The sequence below is a fragment of the Raphanus sativus genome, chromosome 9 (genome assembly GCF_000801105.2).
Source record: "Raphanus sativus cultivar WK10039 chromosome 9, ASM80110v3, whole genome shotgun sequence".
NCBI classification, from domain to species: Eukaryota; Viridiplantae; Streptophyta; class Magnoliopsida; order Brassicales; family Brassicaceae; genus Raphanus; species Raphanus sativus.
The window spans coordinates 1976020-1994201 of record NC_079519.1 but is presented as its reverse complement, the minus strand read 5'-3'; the positions used below and the strand labels follow the sequence as shown (position 1 = coordinate 1994201).

Below are 18182 nucleotides of genomic sequence, written 5' to 3'. Positions count from 1 at the left end.
AAAATGTAACAGCTATAACACACTTTTCTTAGGGAACAATATCACTAATGGATTTTTTTTTTTTTGCCATCTGAAAGGATTATATTAAAGGGACGAGGCTCAATAAGTACAAAACAAAAGAAACCCACTAAAATACACAACGGGCCAAAACCAAGAAAGGAAAAACGGTGGACCTAAGCCCAAACCACCAACCCGCTCCTCTTGCCACGCGCCGCACTAAGCAAACCGACGCTCATGCTTGAGACACAACCCAGGACACGCGTCACCCTGACGCTAAACTTGAACCAGCCGACATGCATCACCGGAGAAAACGAAGACCGACAGTGGTCTCGCCAGGACTCGCCGGATTCTACTGCCGCCACACCCATCGGTTTCACCATGGCTCACTTGATTGGAGAGATACATCGAGACAGTCTCTAGATCTCCTCCAAGCCACTGGTTTCATCATCATCATCACCTGAGCTTTTTTCACCGGAGAGCATCCATCAGAATCAAGAATCGCCTCCAGAAGCAAAGCCTTCACAAACACCACCGTAATCAAAAGTAGAAACTGGGAGTCCCAAAACAGAGCCGCCGTCATCACGCATGTGCCGTACGACGCGGAGTCAGAAGCCGACCGTTCGCCTGAGAAGACAAGGCACAACGTCGGAGTCAAGGCTGGCCGACCGCCAAGAGGAGAGGCGACACCGAAAAAGAAAAACAACAACAACATAAAACTGAAAAGAAGAAAGAGATGAAGCCGGACCGACGGTGATGGCTGCGGAAGCCCACCCGTCGGCCGGAGGACACTATCACGGCGGAAGGTCTCTAGAGAGAAGGCGGAGAGATTTTTAGAGAGATACTATTGAAACTATTCTATCACTAATGGATTCATAAGGCAGATCCAATTCAGGTTCATTAAAGCAAAAGTAATTTTGAAAGGAATTGTATGTCAGTGGTTTTAACCCAACAACAATTTTTTATGGACTCGTGATGAATGGTTGGATCTAAACACAACCTAACAAAATATCGGTTTTGATCCCAAAATTTATATGTATGGATATAGACTCCCAAAATTATATTTAAAAAATTATTAAAATTTATTAAAATTCTTTAAAAATGTTTATAACCTCCCGTCTCAGATCCAACCCTATAACTACTTCCAGATTATTTTCATTTCCTCTCTGCATCATTTTTGTCTGTTCTGTGATTTGTATACTATAAGGAACAATCAAAACAAAAGGAAAGAGAATTGATCAAACATTAGAAAATGATGCAGCTATCACATGCACTCCACAAATCAGAAACACATGCTGCAATGCTCCACCATACGGCTTACCTAGTTCAGAATCATACCATGGATCTAAGTCTTCCACAAGTATCAGCATTATGGATTCGTGTCTCTCTACCTAGGTTAGCTGGAGCCTAAAGCTAAATCATCAGGAAAACAACATTAACTCCAACTATTCTCTCTCTATATCTTAATCTCAAGACTTATGAAGAAGATCACTGTTTCTATCATTACAATCACCATCATGGACGAGACAGAAGAAACATACAAAATCTGACATTCTGTTCCACAAAATTTATCATGGACATCGAAAAAGAGCCCATCTGCAGCCCACAAAAAGTTCAAGAATCGGCCTAAGTTTGTAAAATGTGTTACCGAGTAGCTCTCTCTTTGGTCATTTGTTTTTTCTTTTTTTTTTTCATAAATAGTGTAATTTAGTTTTTTTTCTTTTTTGTCATCTATTAGATTAACTTGAGGAAACAAATGTTGAACTACAACAGTTGGCAGAGAATACAGTCCCTCCAAAGCCAAGAGCCGGCAAAGATCAAAGTCCTTCCAGAGACATAACCAAACAGAAAAAACACAATCCTACCGAACACAAAGCTTAATAAACAAAAAGGCATAAGATCAAACCAGAACCAAAGGCCTAGACAAAGGAAGAGCTCAATCGCTTACTCACAGACAAACCAAAAGGCAAGAACACAACACCAAATAAGCACAATGAAAGGAGACGGGAGACCATCTTGACACTCTCATGCGAGAAACCAAGCAGATAAAACCAGAATCAGCTAGTACCCGGACCCGTCGCTGTAATTACCCTACAATTCCAACTAAAGTCTTGCCATTGGACCTTGTAACAGGCTCACCCCGCGCCTTCAGCGCACCACCATCCCACGGCCAAGCTAAGAACATCTTCCCGAAAACGTCTTATTAATACAGCCAGAAATCGGAGACTAACCATTCCGAAACCAAAAACACACAGATTCAACTACGGTCGAAACCGCTTCAAAGCTTCAGCAGCATAAAAGGCCATCTCCTCTAGCACTCCTCTCAAACCGACAAGAGCGTTAACTTACCAATCAACCCTGCCAAGGCTCCGAGAGCTCCCTCCACAGAGGCCACTACTGTTAGTTCCGAAGAAAAAACAGAGGGTAGATCCTGATTCCAAACCTCACACACTGACATCGAAACCAAACCTAAAATCTGGAGAAGATCAACAAGAGAAAACGATACCCTCACAAAACTCTAAATCCGACCACCACTACAAATCGTCACATCTACAGCCTCGCCACGATACCAGAAGAAGAGGAGATACCACCGGAAATCCACTCATCGCGAGCGGAGCCGCCGTTGTAACAAAACCCTAAAACCAGGAACGCAAGCATATCAGAAGAGATGGTGGGAATCGAGTAGCAGCAAAGCAAAGGAGAAGAAATGTAGAAGCCGGACGCCTCCGACGTCGTCACGCGCTCGCACGCACTACCAACGCCGGAGCTGCAACAAGAAGCTTTCTAGTCTTCGAGAGAGAAGGGTTTTTTTTTTTGCTCTTCCGTGAGTGTAATTTAGTTCCTACTCAAGTTTTTTTTTCAAAAATAATAATTATGATTAATCTTCAGATTATATATTATGATCCTAAAGCTTCTATTTGTGTACTTGGACGGTGTATCTCTTCCATAACCTTCATACGGTTGTGTTACATGCGTATATGCGAGAAGGACATATTACCAAGGAAGAACAAATTCGAGAAGAAAAACGGATGAAGGATGCGATATAAGAGCTAATTAAGAATCAAACTCTCTTTTCAAAAATCAAACTCGTATATCGTATAACGTATTATTCTAAAATCTGATGATAAAATTATATCAACCATCACAAAGATTGGTCAAAACTTTTAACACAAACACAAAAAAGAACACGTAAGACTCTATCTTACACTCACTTGCACCAAAACCACAACTATGACACAGGAGAAGAAGTTGTGGTTGTATTTGTCGAGGAAGATGCCGCCGGTGAGTTGCACCGGCCGCTACTTCTCTCCACCGAACGCTTAGGAGATTTCGGTGGTTGCGCCGTCACCGGAGTGCATACACCACCACTGCTATTGGCTACATTTGACGGTGGAGGAAAATCTTGCGGTGACGGTACCCATATCCCTCCGACCACCACAAATTGCGGTTGTTGCGAATTTCCGTTACCCTGAGCCGTGGCTGGCCTTCTTGTGTGAAGTCTATATTTCTGAATAATAATATTCCACAAAAATAGCAATAATCAATATATATACTAGTAATTACCAATAAAATGCTTCATATTAATAAAATCCGAATTAAACATAAAAAAGATTAGTACTAGTAACCTGTAAATGGCTTTTAACTTCGTCGTTGGTTAATCCATCGACTTTCATATGATCTCTGATCTGTTTTGGTGTCGCAACTGAAAACCAAAAAAAAAAAGAAAAATTAATTACTTCAATTTATTAATCTAATTACGAATCCTTAATCAGCCAATCAGAGAAGAGATAAACATCGTTAGCAAAATTAATCTCTTTTTTTTAAATTACCATGCGATCCCCCGAGCTGCTGAAGCGCGTGAAGGAACCGCCGGTGTAACTCCGGCGACCAGCACCGCCTCTGTTTTCTATGAGTCTGTGACTGCGGTTGCTGTTCATGTCCGGCACTGCCGGCCTCCGTGGTGGAACAAGTCGTCGCCTGCTCCGAGATAACGCGTTTGGTCTCCTTCTGAAACGGCTGAAAACCGCAGCGGTTGTTGCTGTTCGGTTTCACCTCGACAACTCTCGCCTTCTTAGCCGCTGCTACCTCCGCTACTACTGTCGTGTCTGGATCAGGCGAATGGTTCCATAGATGAGCAGATCTAAGCCAGTCCGATTTCTTGCTGTCCACGTCGCTCTTCTCAATCTCACGTGGAGACTCGTGTTCTCCGTCGTTGCTTTTCTTGATCGGTATGAACTCTTCGAGTATTGGACCACCACACACGCTCGCTGTCTGCTCTGAGTTACACTGCTCTGATGACGTCGTCGTTGACGTACCGGATAACTCCTTTTTACAAGCTTCGATCGCTAAATAAATTAAAAAAAAAAATGAAAAAGAGTCAGAGAAAGTTGTATAATATTTTTTTTGTATAATATAAAGTTTTACTTTACCTTGTGTAACGAGTTCTAAGCATAAAGGAAGCTCTCGTTGAAACACTTGAATTTTCTTTTGTTCTTCTTTGAGAGCTTCAACATACTCATGACACCTCTGCATTTTCTGGGCGTATTCCATCTTATTAACCATCATTACTGTTAATGGCTATGGAGGTTTAGAAAGTGAACAAGGGCAATAGGTTTTTAGATCTATAGAGAAGTGGGTGGAGGAAGAAGCAGCTCTTGGATCTTTTTTGAAATGGAGAAAGAATATTGGATCTAAATGGAATCAGAGAAAGGAATAATAAACATAGATGAAAGAGAGAGAGAGAGATTTTAGGACAGGAATGAATGGAGAAGAGTTCGAGGTCGGGGCGTCGCGTACCTAAACCGAATCTTTTGAGTTGTGGAGTAAAAGAAATTTGAGATTATTAACTAAAAGAAAAAGGGTAAAGTGGTAAATTTGAATATGGTGCTGTGTGAATATTCGAAGGGATCAGATTCGGTTTTGGTCGCATCTTAGATTAGGCTGGAAAACTGATGTCACTATTCTCGATTTGGAGATAAGAACGAAGACTCAACCGTCTCTACTAAATTTAAGAGTCACACACTGAAAAAGCATCTAATCTATTAATTTAGGGATTATCTACTATTTGAAGTTCTCATTTAAATTTTGGACTCTTTCATAGTTGTTGCTAAAATATATCATATCTCATATACAATGTAACCTACCAACTTAAATTAAACCAAATCTTAACCAACATAGATTAGTTAAACCTAACCAGTAACACTTTTATAATATTTTTGGTTAATCTCTTAATATAATTAGATCATATAAAACTGAACCACTCTTAAATCAATGAGTTCCATATCATTCCAGACATAAGAGAAAAAATATCCGACTCATTTACAACGTAAGCATACAAAGACCGTGTATGCTTATGCTCATTGATCTTCCAAAAACCAAATAATTGTGGCATAGACCAACATAAGCTCATGTTCGTATCACTAACTTTACTTCCATATATTTATTCTTCACCTACGTCATATCACAACATACACAGTTATGCAAGAACATGATTTTTTTGGTTCAAACAACCAAATAATGGTGGCATATGGTCAGTAGATTTTTTAAATATGTTTTTTATATATTACATTTTACGAGATTATGTGTATAAGTTTTTTTTTTGAAAAAATGCATAACTATATGTGTTAAAAGGTAAAAAGTATGACAAGACAAATTATTAAACTAGAAATGAAAGAAGATTAAATACAAACTAATAACAAGTACAACACAAATTATAACACTATTAAATTCTATATATATTTAATAAAATATTATATATATGTCTAATATGTATATATATATATATATATAAATGTTACACAAAATATATATAATATTATATACACATATTATATATACCATATATTATTAATTGAAATTTGACAAATCAATTTCCGCCCTTTAGGGCGGATCCTAATCTAGTTTTTTCCAATAAAATAAAACAACAGAATCCAGAGAGACGTAAACAAATCTGTACATAGCATAATGTAATAATCTATGGGTAAGATCACCAGGTAATTAGTAGCACATTGTTTGTTGAGAGATATTTTATAATGAGAAAAAAAGAGAGAGTTTGAAAAAAATGGAGAATGAACAATTATTTTAATCTGGTTAAAGAATATTCGTTGGAAAAAAAAAGGAATCACGGGAAAATAACAAATTTTTTTTTTCTTTTTCAAAGAAGAATCTTAAAGAAGCGTGAGATTCACATATTTGTCCCCACGCCGCGTAGGATTGATGATTAGTCACTCTCCTTTTTCTAATGTCCGACCTTTGGTTCTCCTCAAGAGCCATTTCTCAATTTCTCATGTTCACGCGTTCTTCCCCGCGCGTGTTCACGTGACAAATTCTTCCCCCTTATTCAAGTTTTAACGCAACCAGATTTGGTTTTGTCATTATTAGCTTTATTTTGCTGTTCTGCAATCTGGTTTCGTTGTTATCTTCTTAGATTTTTTTTTCATTAAATGCGTGTGGTGAAAAGCAAATGATTCCATAGATGATTCTATTCCTTTCCACAGAGTATTCTGCATTTTTCTAGTTGAGAATCATGATTATGGACCAATGGTCATTGATTTCCCTTTTTAGTGGGTCTATTACTTCTAATGACAATTATGAAACCATCTGTATCCAGATAATAACGACATACCAACTGCCTCTTGTAGATGAAACTTACAACATGCTTATTCAAGATTATATCAGATTCGTTTTTCAATCTTTTTTTCCGTAGACATGTAAATTTTTACTTTAGGAACTTTGTTTGCCTCGGTTTAATGGACAGCGGGAACCAACACATGTTTGGTCCTTTCAGAGGAGGTTGTGTGGGACACATAATAAATTTAAATGACATTGCTATATGGTTTTGTTCGCATTAAAATTATTTCCATAGGAAAAGAATCAACAATATCTAATATATCGACTATCCGAATGTTTTTGTTTGGAGATGAAGGCAAAAAACTTGCACATCTGAGAGCTCTCTTCACAATAGTTCCTTCAACATTCATCACAATCAACAACGAAACCAATCTGACTTTGTGGACATAGCCATGGATCATATCTTTGTTTTGGTGTTTTTATAGATAAGACAGTAAGACACTGAATCCAAAGAGGATATTTTCAAAGTTGACCTGTACAAGAAATTCTATAAATTTAACAAAAATATCATTACAGATAGTGGTAAAGAATCCGCCTCGGAGTACTGTTACCAATTCCAGCCCATGCAAAATGTGATCACATCCTCTGAATATTCTCACAACATCAATTTAAAGGAAAAATTAGTACCTTAGATGATTGTGTATATAGGTGTGTGTGTGTGTGTCATATATCTGGTGCTATGAAAGAAGTTAGATATATAAAACTATAGATATTTGACCACTATATGCAAACACAATTCGGATGAGCATCTTGGCTGCATGATGATCTATTGATGTTTACACTTACTGCTTATATACTATGTTGTAGTATTGAACAAGGAACTACGCTGAACAATCTGAAAGAGGCAAGGTTATTGTGATCTTTTACATTTGCGCTGGTTCCATCTTACATAGTGATACTACACAACGCCAACTTCGACAAGAAGGAATATGCGATTCAGGTGTTTATGACGGTAATACCAGGCATGCCGGTAGACAATACAGTTAACATTATTCAAGAAGTCCATATCAACGGTTTGGCAGTTGTGATAGGCTGGGCTCAGGCCGATGCAGAGCAACCATGTATGCAGTTTTGCGGTAGCGGCCTTCTAAAACAACGCATAGAAACAAACATAAAAACCACAAACAAGGCTGGTTTAAGGCCTAAATTCTAATAGTTTTTTTTTCTAAATAAGCCTATTAAACTATACAGATAAGGCCCACCTTTTATTTTATCCTTGCCTGACCACACAGTTATATAAGATTATTGAGAGCCCATTCTTTATTTACGGGCTTCTCATGGAGGCTCATAGTTAAACGTAACCATCCTCTAAATCTACTTTCTCAAGTACCGTAGAAAACTAATTCAATGAAGACTGTTCCAGTTCCAAGATTTCCATTGTATTCTAGGCTGCCTTAATTAGTTTCTTTTTAATATAGTTAGCTTAAAACCCTCGTTTGATTATTCTTGCAAAGTAATCTAATGGTCTTACAATGGTGATGGGAACAGTCCCAGTAAGGGAAGTCCCATTGCATCCTTTCGAATCCAATTTCTAAGACTGAAAAGTTTTGGTTTGGCTTATAAGCAATGTCTATAGTTTTTTTCTTAAAGCAATGTCTGTAGTTTTTATCGTCTACAAGGCTACAACAAAGTGATTAACAAACATGAGTCTTTTTCTTTTCCTGCTTATTAAATCATCAATAGGAAAGCTGTTGAAGATTTGTTTTGGTCAAACGTAACACTAACGTACTTTGTTTATCATCGGAAAAGAGTTAATCTCATAAGAAAAAGGTAGATAAGAAAGTGAATTCATAAAAAATGGTAAGGATACGGAGAAATGAAGAGGGAAAGAGACAAGATCGGATTCTGACGAGTAAAAACAAGAAAATACCCACAAGACTATACAGAACCCAAACGTCATTGACTCTGCCAATGTACTCTATGGTCCAAACCATTTCAAAACTGGTACGTTTTCTGCATGGTGGATAAAAGATATGTGTTTCAATTTCTGGTTAATACCAAGTAAATAGTACTATACATGTTTTATTAGAGTTAAAAAGAGTGGATATTGGTACAAGAAAGGTCAGTGGAGCTCCCGAGAGGAACTGGAGTTTGCTGGTTATAGGAAGAGGAGACAGTAATAAATATACGAACTTAATTTGGTATCTACAAAAACCATAAGGCTCATTATTGTTTCTCCATTTATAAGAGGAAGATGTTTCTTTCAAGCAATGTCTTTCGTTTTAATGCCCTTCTTCATCGGTCTACTGAAGATAAGTTAATAACTCTGCAATATTATTTGGTTTTTATCATTAAAAAGGTACTGTTATAATTCGTTCATTTATCAATGTTTAATGTATTCAAAATTTTTAAAAAATGGAAGATAATAGTAATTTGCTTTCCATCAACATCACATCAGCTTCAGAAGCCAAGCCAGACTATGGCTTCTGTTGAATAGATACTCATTTGAGTTTAATCAAAAAAATCGTTGAAGTACTAACAGCTTAGGCTAGCTATAGGTATAGCTTAATTCCACCTGTTTTTGAAATTAACAGAAGAGAGGAGAGAGAGGGAAAGAAAACGCAACGTTTCAACAATACATCATGATTCATGATTATCATTTCATACAAATCCAATTATGCATTGATTACAATTTTATTCTATTTAAATATACGAATAAGTCATAAGCATAACCATATTTTATTGAATTAGTAGTTATATAAAACAAAAATAGAGTTTGTAAATATTTCCTTTCTGTGAATGGGAAAAAGAATAACTCGAAGTGCACTGTAGATAGGTTAGAGAGGCTATTTTCAACTTTGGCAGACAGTAACAAGATGGAAATGACCCCCTGCATCTGAGATATCCAGGCTCTGCATTACACATATATACAGACAAAATAAACACATGTATTCCATGCTTAAACTATTACATTTTCGAGATTTATCAGTAAAATGGTTTGGTTGCATACAACATAAAAATCAGTAAAAATGGTTTGTTGCTAAATTACCCATATATGCTAAAACTAAAAGAAAAAACATTAAACGCAACTACAATTCTCTAAGACAAAACATTTTCCTTTTTTCTTTTAACACTGATCGAAATATATTGACCATAAGATGCGAGGATCAAATACATGGGTGAGATTCGAGGGCTTTTTGACAAAACAATTTTGTAAGAGATTTGGTAACTCAAAAGAACAAGGGTTCCAAAAAATTTAGCTATGTTTTCTTTACACTGGTTCCAGTCGCATAGAGTGATAGAGGTATTAATCTACAACATATTCTATTTTTCTATTATAAAATAGAGTTTGTAGTAAAATGTTTCAATTAGTATTCTACGTTTTACTTTTTAATAGAGAAAATATATTTATTCTATAAATAGAGTAACCTATTTTTTCATTACTCTATTTTTATTCTAAAATATAGTTTTGTTAGAGTGTAATCAACTTTATTATAAAAATACTCTCTTGCTTTGCATTTTTACTGTAAAAATAGCTTAAAAGAATTAATTGAGTTTTTTGCTTTTGGGTTGAGCAGATGATCTTAACAGCGTTGTTATAATGATTCTGTCTTTAGTAAACTAAATACTACTATAAATAATTAAAAAAAAAACATAAACTAGAATTATTGGTAAATATAATTAATGATTTGCTAAGTTTCTAACTCTTTTACTGCAGTAAGAACTATATTAGCAAAATGGTAATTAAAAAAATAGATTTAGGACTTATCAGATTTCCAAAAATACATTACATGATTTGTATTTGCTTTAAAATATACAAAGTATATAAAATTTTGATAACATAATAATATATTTGTAATTTTGAAATAGAGGTGATGGTTGGTTATGATGTTATAACCGTAGAAAAATTATTTACAACTTATTCAGTAATATTTTTTTTTTATCTGTATCTATGACAGCTTTTAGTTTTTTTTTTAAAAGAGTAAAAAAATATTGATACAACAATATAATTTTATATAGCTTAAAATATAATTGATTGCTTTAAAAATAAAGTTTTTATAGCTGATTTTTATTTTCGATGGTGTAGTTTCAAAGATTATAAAACATGATTGATAATTTTGAAGAGTATATTAAATTAAATTAAAATAAGAATAAAGTGGGTTTATTTCAGTACGTGGTTGTGTGTGTTGGGTATTGGGAAACTAAAATCCCACCCTCTCAGACGCAATTCATTAATCTTTCTCTGATTCTCTCTCTGTCTCTTCTATATTTACATTATTGTTCGGTTGTATTTATTAATGATGAATCCTCTCATCACAGCCAGCCGTACTGATTCGCCATCTTTTCACCCTTTTAATGAATCTTCTTCCTCTTCCCTTTTAACTTCACTTTCTTCTTACTGAAACCCATCTCCCCCACAAGAAAAAGGCTCAACAACAATGCAAAGCAGCTTCAAGACCGTTCCTTTCAACCCCCCTGACTTCTACTCCCAAGCCTCTTTCTTCTTCAGGTACATACACTTCTCTATCTTCAAAGCTTTAACAAGTACTAAATATTAACAAAAGAACTAGTCTTACTCTGTTTTGTTTTGAAAAAAAAAACAGAGGAGATAGCTGTCTTGATGAGTTTCATCAACCAATCAACGCTTTTCACCATGAAGAAGCTGCTGTTGGTTTAAGTCCAAGTCAGCTTCTTTCTTCTTCTTCTCTTTTTGTATTAAGTACAAAGTCTTAAGCTTTTGTTTTGTTAAAAAAAAAGTCTTAAGCTTTATTTGAAAGATAATCGGTTCTTTTTTGCAGATGTCACTGTAGCTGCTTCCAACAACTTACACTACACGACGTTTGATACGGTATAACAAAAAAAGTTGATTCCTTTACACCAAACCCATCTCTTTTAAAAATAAATATTAACATTTTACTTTCAATGTGTACTCTGTTTTTTTAAGGTCATGGACTACGGCTTGAGGGAAAGAGAAGAGGAGTGTTTGGATACAGGGCAGTTAATGTACCAGAGAGGAGGAGGAACAAGGTTAGGAGGAGAAGTGAACAGCAGTTTAGTAGACAAGTGGTGTGATTCGGTTTCAGCCATGGCTGATAACAGTCAACACACTGACACTTCCACAGATATTGATACTGATGACAAGTCTCAGGTTTTTGTTCCTTTGTCTTCTTCGTTAAAAAAAATATCATTCACTCTCACCAAGAGAAAAGATTCTGCTTTTTTTTCGTTTCTGTTTGTTTCGAAGTTTTGTCTTGTCTCTTGTTTGGTTTTGTAATAAGCCATTGATGGGTCACTTTGAGATTCGATCACATAACATTATTTACTCAGAGACTGTGTCTGGTGTCCCTCCCTCTCTCTGTCTCGTCTATTTCAATAAGGGATTGTCTGTTTTTTTATGGGTCTAATGAAACTCACACCATGGATCATTTTGGGTTGTTGAGCTTCACTGCCCCCATTACATGTAAAGTTGTGGAACTTTATAATGGACTATAGTATTAAAAAAATTGCGATTGCTTGTACAAGTTTCATGCTTTTTTATTGATTTATAATATGAAAAAATGGCCCCATGGTTTAAAAAATATCCGATTTGCTGTAAAGTGTTTATGCTTTTTGTATGGTGTGACATGAGTTCATTGGCCCATGTCTTTATATGCAATCTACTTTCTAGTTTGATTAGTGCTTATTGAGTTTTGTATGGTTGTAGAGTGTATGTTTAAGATTAGACTTAATGCAATTTTGCTTGTGTTGTTCAGTTAAATGGAGTTCATCAAGGGATGCTTTTGGCTACAAATTGTTCAGATCAATCTAAGGTGAACAAAGGGTGTATAACTTAGTTATGAGTTTAAAAGGTTAATCAAATTTGACCTTCAAAAATTGTTTGGCAGGCGCTTAGAAGACTTGCTCAGAACCGGGAGGCTGCTAGGAAAAGCCGGTTAAGGAAAAAAGTATTAGTAGCTTATATATTCATTGTACTTTAATTTTCTCAATGTTCCATCATCTTTGAATATGCTTACATTGTCTCTTAATAGGCATATGTTCAGCAGCTTGAGAACAGTAGAATCAGGCTAGCACAGCTAGAGGAGGAGCTCAAAAGAGCACGTCAACAGGTCTGTTTCTACACTACTCTGTTCTTACAGTGAGCTATATAGTAGAAGAGAGGAACTTGTAGTAATGGTTTTCTCTTGTATGTAGGGATGTTCGGTTGAGAGAGGAGCTTCAAGGGAAAGCACTCATGTGACTGCTGGAAATGGTAAGACTTTCCTATTATGGCACTTGAGTAGAATATGAAATGATGATCATTACTAAGAATGAAATGTTGTTAGGTGTGTTTTCTTTTGAATTGGAATATGCACGTTGGATGGAGGAACATCAGAGGCTGATCAACGACTTAAGAGCTGGTGTGCATTCACAGCTAGGCGACAACGAGTTGCGTGTGCTAGTGGATGCTGTCATGAGTCACTACGATGAGATATTCAGGCTGAAGGGGATCGGTACTAAAGTCGACGTCTTTCACATGCTCTCAGGCATGTGGCAGACTCCTGCTGAGAGATTCTTCATGTGGTTAGGTGGATTCAGATCCTCTGAGCTACTCAAGGTATTAAAAAAACATTGGTTTTTTGTTCTTTGTCACTCTTATTAATTTGTTTTTTTGTTGTTAGATACTGGGGAACCATGTGGATCCGTTGACTGATCAGCAGTTGATAGGCATATGTAATCTTCAGCAGTCGTCTCAGCAAGCAGAGGATGCATTGTCACAAGGCATGGAAGCTTTGCAACAAACGCTTCTAGAGACGCTTTCATCTCCTTCAATGGGTCCAAACTCTTCAGCAAATGTTGCTGACTATATGGGTCATATGGCTATGGCCATGGGGAAGCTTGGCACTCTTGAAAACTTCCTTCGTCAGGTAAATAGACCAAAACCTCTTTAGAAGCAACAATAATTTAGTAAATACAAATTAAAAAAAAATGAAAAGTTTTTCTATAAATATTTGTTGCAGGCAGATCTATTGAGGCAACAAACTTTGCAACAGCTTCACAGGATTCTCACTACAAGACAAGCTGCTCGTGCCTTTTTGGTCATCCATGACTATATTTGTCGGCTTAGAGCACTTAGCTCTTTATGGTTAGCCAGACCAAGGGACTAAAGCCTTGAGCATATAGGTCTTCTCTCTTCTCTGTAGCCTTTTAGAGCATATGTTTTAAACTTTATTTAGTACCTTGTGTACGTTACCGTTTCAGAATCGTTTATATTTGTGGTTTTTTTCCTACGCTAAACTGAGAAGAAGAAAAAAAAAACAAGAAGCTAACAAGATCTAACATAATATTTACATAACGTAAGAGACAAGGCAATACTTAGCGGTTCATGCCTGGTACAACAATGGGAGGAGTTATTTTATCTCGTCTCCATTTCTCTATATTAGAAACCCAACCTGGAAAAAAAAAACAAGAAAATTGTTTTTTGTGAGTTTTTAATTTGTAGAAAAGCTCAAGTCCTTTTGGGTTATAAAGGTATCAAGATTTTGACTACATACCGAGGGAAGGATCAGCGCCTTGGTTCTTGAGTTCTCTAGACTCTTGGCAAATAGCACACGGTGTGCAACAGATATGGACCCAATAGTCACTGCATGGTTCCTCAGGCAATGCGAAATGTTCTCTAAGCCTTGACCTGCTTGGAAACGCGTAAAGCCAGCAACAACCCACAAACCCTAACGCTAGATGAATCAAACCTGCGTTTATGCAAGCTGCATTTCCCCACCAAAAAAATTAGATTTTCTTTTACAAACATATTACAAATGTTAAAATGTAGGTGACGTGTTTCTTACGTGTGGTTCCTCTGTTTACGATCTCGGTGTTCCGAGCGAAGGAGACGCATGGAACAATAGCTGTCTGAACACCTTTTAAAGAATCCATGTTGAGAAAAGAAAAAAAAAGATTCAATCAAACAAGAAATAATAAGGCAATATGATTTAAGACATAAACAAAGAACGTACAAATGTGACAATCTTCGTGACAATCACAAAGACCGGTGGTCCATAGTCCCTGAGGAAGTTCTCCGGCGTACGGTTGATCCCTGAACAACGCTCCTTCCGACATGAACACCGGCACATCCCCGTACATTTTGCAGTTTCCGATTTCAGTAATTTATGACACAACAAGAATTTGCCATTCTTTTTTCGATTCAAAATAATATACAACAATATATGTCAATTGTAAAACAAAAATAATATATGATCACTTTCTTTGATTTTCTATAACGTTGTTTCTCAGATGAATGGGTTCTACAATTTTTTTTAAAAGAAACTAAAAAAAATCAATATTTCTTTTCGATGAGAAATCAGGAAACTAACGGGGAAATTTATTTAAATATATACTTTTTACAATAAAACATTTTTTCAAAAAGAAAAGCTTCACACAAGAGAGAGAGATAAGATGAGCGTCAAATTTTGTTGGTGTAAAACTTATAGACCCTAATTTCAAAGGGGATAACAACTTTTTATTTAGGTCAATAGAAAAGTAACTATTAATGTTGTCTAAATGTAATATACGAAACTATTTTTTCCTAATCATACAAAAATAAAATATCGTATATATAGAATTGTTTATTAATCTCATGAATGAAAAAATATAAATCTTAAAAACCCTGTCTTATAAACCTCAAAAACCGATCATTCTAGTTCTAGGATATGAAGTAAACTTGATAGCTTAAAAGATTTAGCTTTATTTTTTATTTCAAATTATCCCATAACATATAACTATAAGATTACATAATTGGTAACGGAAAACGTGTTTGATGAAAAAATGTTTGACTACTGAACTGATTTTTAGTCTATTTAAGAAAAATAATATATACACATATATGTGTGTTTAATTGCACACAACCTATTTTCAACTTTCGCATTATGTTAAGAGAGAAAAAAACTGAAAAAAAACAAATGGTCAAATTTTGTGTCCTAGATATTAATAACGTCGATTTTCCAAAAGTCATAGAAATTATTTTTTATATATTTTCCATGATAAAAATAAAATAGCATAGAAAAGATGAAAGAAAAAAAGCGAGGTTGCCTTCAAAGCCAACCGTGACGTTGGCTTATTAGTTATGGTCTTCCAGCTCTGGTCTCAATATTTTTTTTTTTTTGAAAAATAGTCTCAAAAATTTTGCATGAACTCAACTAATATATTATCTTTCCTCAACTCATCAAAAAAAAAACTCATCATATGTACAATAACTATTTGGCCAAGCTCAAGCTCAAGCACGCAATAAAATGAACTTAGCTATTATTATATATATTTGCCCCAAAAAGCTATCATTATCTGTGGAGTTTAACTCACAAGTCACAAACACACCAAGACTAAACAATACTGTATTTAAAATATTTTTCAAAAGCTCTAAATAATTGTGTTCTAAATATTTTTTTAAACAATACTACATAATATTTTTTTAACGATACTACATAATTGTGTTCTAAATATTTTTCAAAAGCTCTAGACATTTAAAATCTTAGTTTTTATTTCATCTTTATAATTTTTGGTATAATTTTAAAATCCAATGTTACAAATAAATAATAGATTGTTATCGACTTTATTTTATAAAGCTTTATCCTGCAGAACGCAGTTAAGCAGGTTTTTATCGAGTTTTAGTATTTAAGATGCAAGCTAACTTATAAAGTGTATACAAATACATAACTAATTAAAAGGATCATTAAGAGTGGTGGATGAAAGCGTCTATGTCGCACAACATTTGAAGAGCCATCGTTTGAGCAAGCGGAGACTCATCAAGAATCTGAAACGCATGGCCAACGCCTTCGTACACCACGCGCTTGATCATTTTTTCATCACCACTATCGCACATCTCCATCGCCCTATCCATCAGCACATCCATCTCCGCCACGCACACCAGCGTCCTTGTCTTCTTGATCGTCACCGGTTTACAATACGGATGCTCTCTGCTCGCGTCACGTGGCAAAGCCAGCCTCCACCACGTGTCCGAAGACGCAAGCGTCAGTACTGAGCTCTCCGTGTTGTTCTCCACGCGCCTCTCGCTCTCGGTACGGTCCTCCCCGCCGAAGAAAGGCTGGATCAAGATCGTTCCTTCTATCCTCAGTGGCTTTATAAGAGCCTCGTCGGCGTCTGCTGCTAATCTCGCGGCGACATGGTTAGCGATGTTGCCTCCGGCGCTGTCTCCGGCTAAGAATATGCTGCCGAAGTCACATAGCTTGGACCACAAGTTATCGTTTCTTGTTTTCTTGAGCCAAAGAATGGCATTGACTCCGTCTTCGTATGCGGCGGGGAGAAGATCTTCAGGGGCTAAACGGTAGTTTACATGCATGACCAGACACCGTGATTTTGCGGACAACCGGGCCAAGTACTGGTGGTAACACGACCAAGAAGCCGAGCCGGCGCAGAAACCTCCACCGTGGAAGTACACAATCAAAGGGAGCCTAGAGACCGACGAGGACTTGTTCACTGTTTTTGGGACATAGAGACGTGCCCATACGTTTGTCGACTTGTCTATGTGAACATCAGAGCAAGTCACACCAAGCTCGAGGGGTAGTGAGGGGTCCACACACGGCACGAACTGAGATCGTTCCACGTGTCCGTCTTTGTAGACTCTGATAAGGCCCTTCACTTCTTCTACTACCGGTCCATGAATGCTGGTGTTATTGGTCGGCACATGGGTCATTGTGGTTGCTTCCATTTATCTTTTTTTCAAGTGTGGTTTGCAGCTCTTGATAGTTGTAAAAAAAAGCTTTAAATAGAGAGTTTGGGGATTGATGATGTATTTGATAGATCTCTTATATAGGAGGAGGATATGAAATGTAAGTTTGAAAATATTTCCACTTTCAAAATACTATGAATAACTGGACAGAACTAGACTTTGTGGGCTACTATACTTAGTATCATCTTTATTATAAAATGTGACTTTTCTGTGTAGATACTGAAGTAAATGTCTAGGACCGGACATATCCCGTCGTTTTCTTCAATATAACAATTTGACTGTCAAGAACAAAAATAGGAAAATTTGACGATTAGAAGTATTGATTGATCTTCCATGAGAATGAGTAGCACATATACACAAATAAAATATCTCTGTTCCATGATAATTAGTGGCACATATTTACAAATAAATTATCTATGCACTATAGTGATATGATTTATTAATTTCTCTTAAAATTCCACAATCCAACAAGTCATGGTAAAGTTTTGTATGATAATATTTGCAAAGATGAATATGTGGCACGGCAAAAAAAAGTGCTTATAGTCTTCCATTTCTCCACGGCAAGGAGTCAGAAAAGTATAGAATTGGTTGAATGGTTTTGTCAAAATGCGCTTACCAAAATGATACCGTTTTCACACCAAAAAAATAATACGGTTCCCACTGTTATTTTCCTTGTTCATGAACATTTCACCATTTTTTGTCGAATATTTGCATTTTGGCATGTTGTGTGCTATATATTATTAAAGGATTAGTCACTGTTTGTACGGTTATCTTTCATCATTAACAATATTGGCGGTTAAATCTTTACGTTGAAAATTAGTGGCCTTTTAATCAGATATTTGATGATATATTTTTCTTACTGCATCAGTAAGCAAAGTTTGGTTTTAAAAACCGAAAC

At 36.1% G+C, this 18182-nt stretch overlaps 4 protein-coding genes across 4 annotated transcripts; 1 reads left to right on the top strand and 3 right to left on the bottom strand.

Moving 5' to 3' along the window:
• Positions 1-1738: 1738 nt before the first annotated feature.
• LOC130494275 (transcription factor HHO2-like) lies at positions 1739-4819 on the bottom strand. Its single transcript, XM_018602109.2, has 4 exons — positions 4428-4819; positions 3828-4343; positions 3624-3700; positions 1739-3505 (listed from the first exon to the last, which is right to left on the bottom strand). Exons 1-4 carry the CDS (start codon positions 4561-4563, stop codon positions 3227-3229), a joined length of 1008 nt encoding a protein of 335 aa, XP_018457611.1. The 5' UTR covers positions 4564-4819; the 3' UTR covers positions 1739-3226.
• A 6032-nt stretch (positions 4820-10851) lies between these two features.
• LOC130499559 (transcription factor PERIANTHIA-like) lies at positions 10852-13778 on the top strand. Its single transcript, XM_056993730.1, has 11 exons — positions 10852-11077; positions 11172-11251; positions 11367-11416; positions 11513-11716; positions 12321-12377; positions 12453-12512; positions 12597-12674; positions 12760-12817; positions 12891-13162; positions 13227-13472; positions 13566-13778. The coding sequence occupies exons 1-11, from the start codon at positions 11007-11009 to the stop codon at positions 13710-13712; spliced, it is 1323 nt and encodes a 440-aa protein (XP_056849710.1). The 5' UTR covers positions 10852-11006; the 3' UTR covers positions 13713-13778.
• A 142-nt stretch (positions 13779-13920) lies between these two features.
• Positions 13921-14697, bottom strand: LOC108826891 (protein PLANT CADMIUM RESISTANCE 12-like). Its single transcript, XM_018600234.2, has 4 exons — positions 14559-14697; positions 14391-14462; positions 14100-14309; positions 13921-13997 (listed from the first exon to the last, which is right to left on the bottom strand). The coding sequence occupies exons 1-4, from the start codon at positions 14683-14685 to the stop codon at positions 13921-13923; spliced, it is 486 nt and encodes a 161-aa protein (XP_018455736.1). The 5' UTR covers positions 14686-14697.
• A 1365-nt stretch (positions 14698-16062) lies between these two features.
• LOC108827109 (probable carboxylesterase 6) lies at positions 16063-17444 on the bottom strand. The gene has a single exon (XM_018600466.2). The coding sequence runs from the start codon at positions 17261-17263 to the stop codon at positions 16268-16270; it is 996 nt and encodes a 331-aa protein (XP_018455968.2). The 5' UTR covers positions 17264-17444; the 3' UTR covers positions 16063-16267.
• Between the last annotated feature and the right edge of the window lie 738 nt (positions 17445-18182).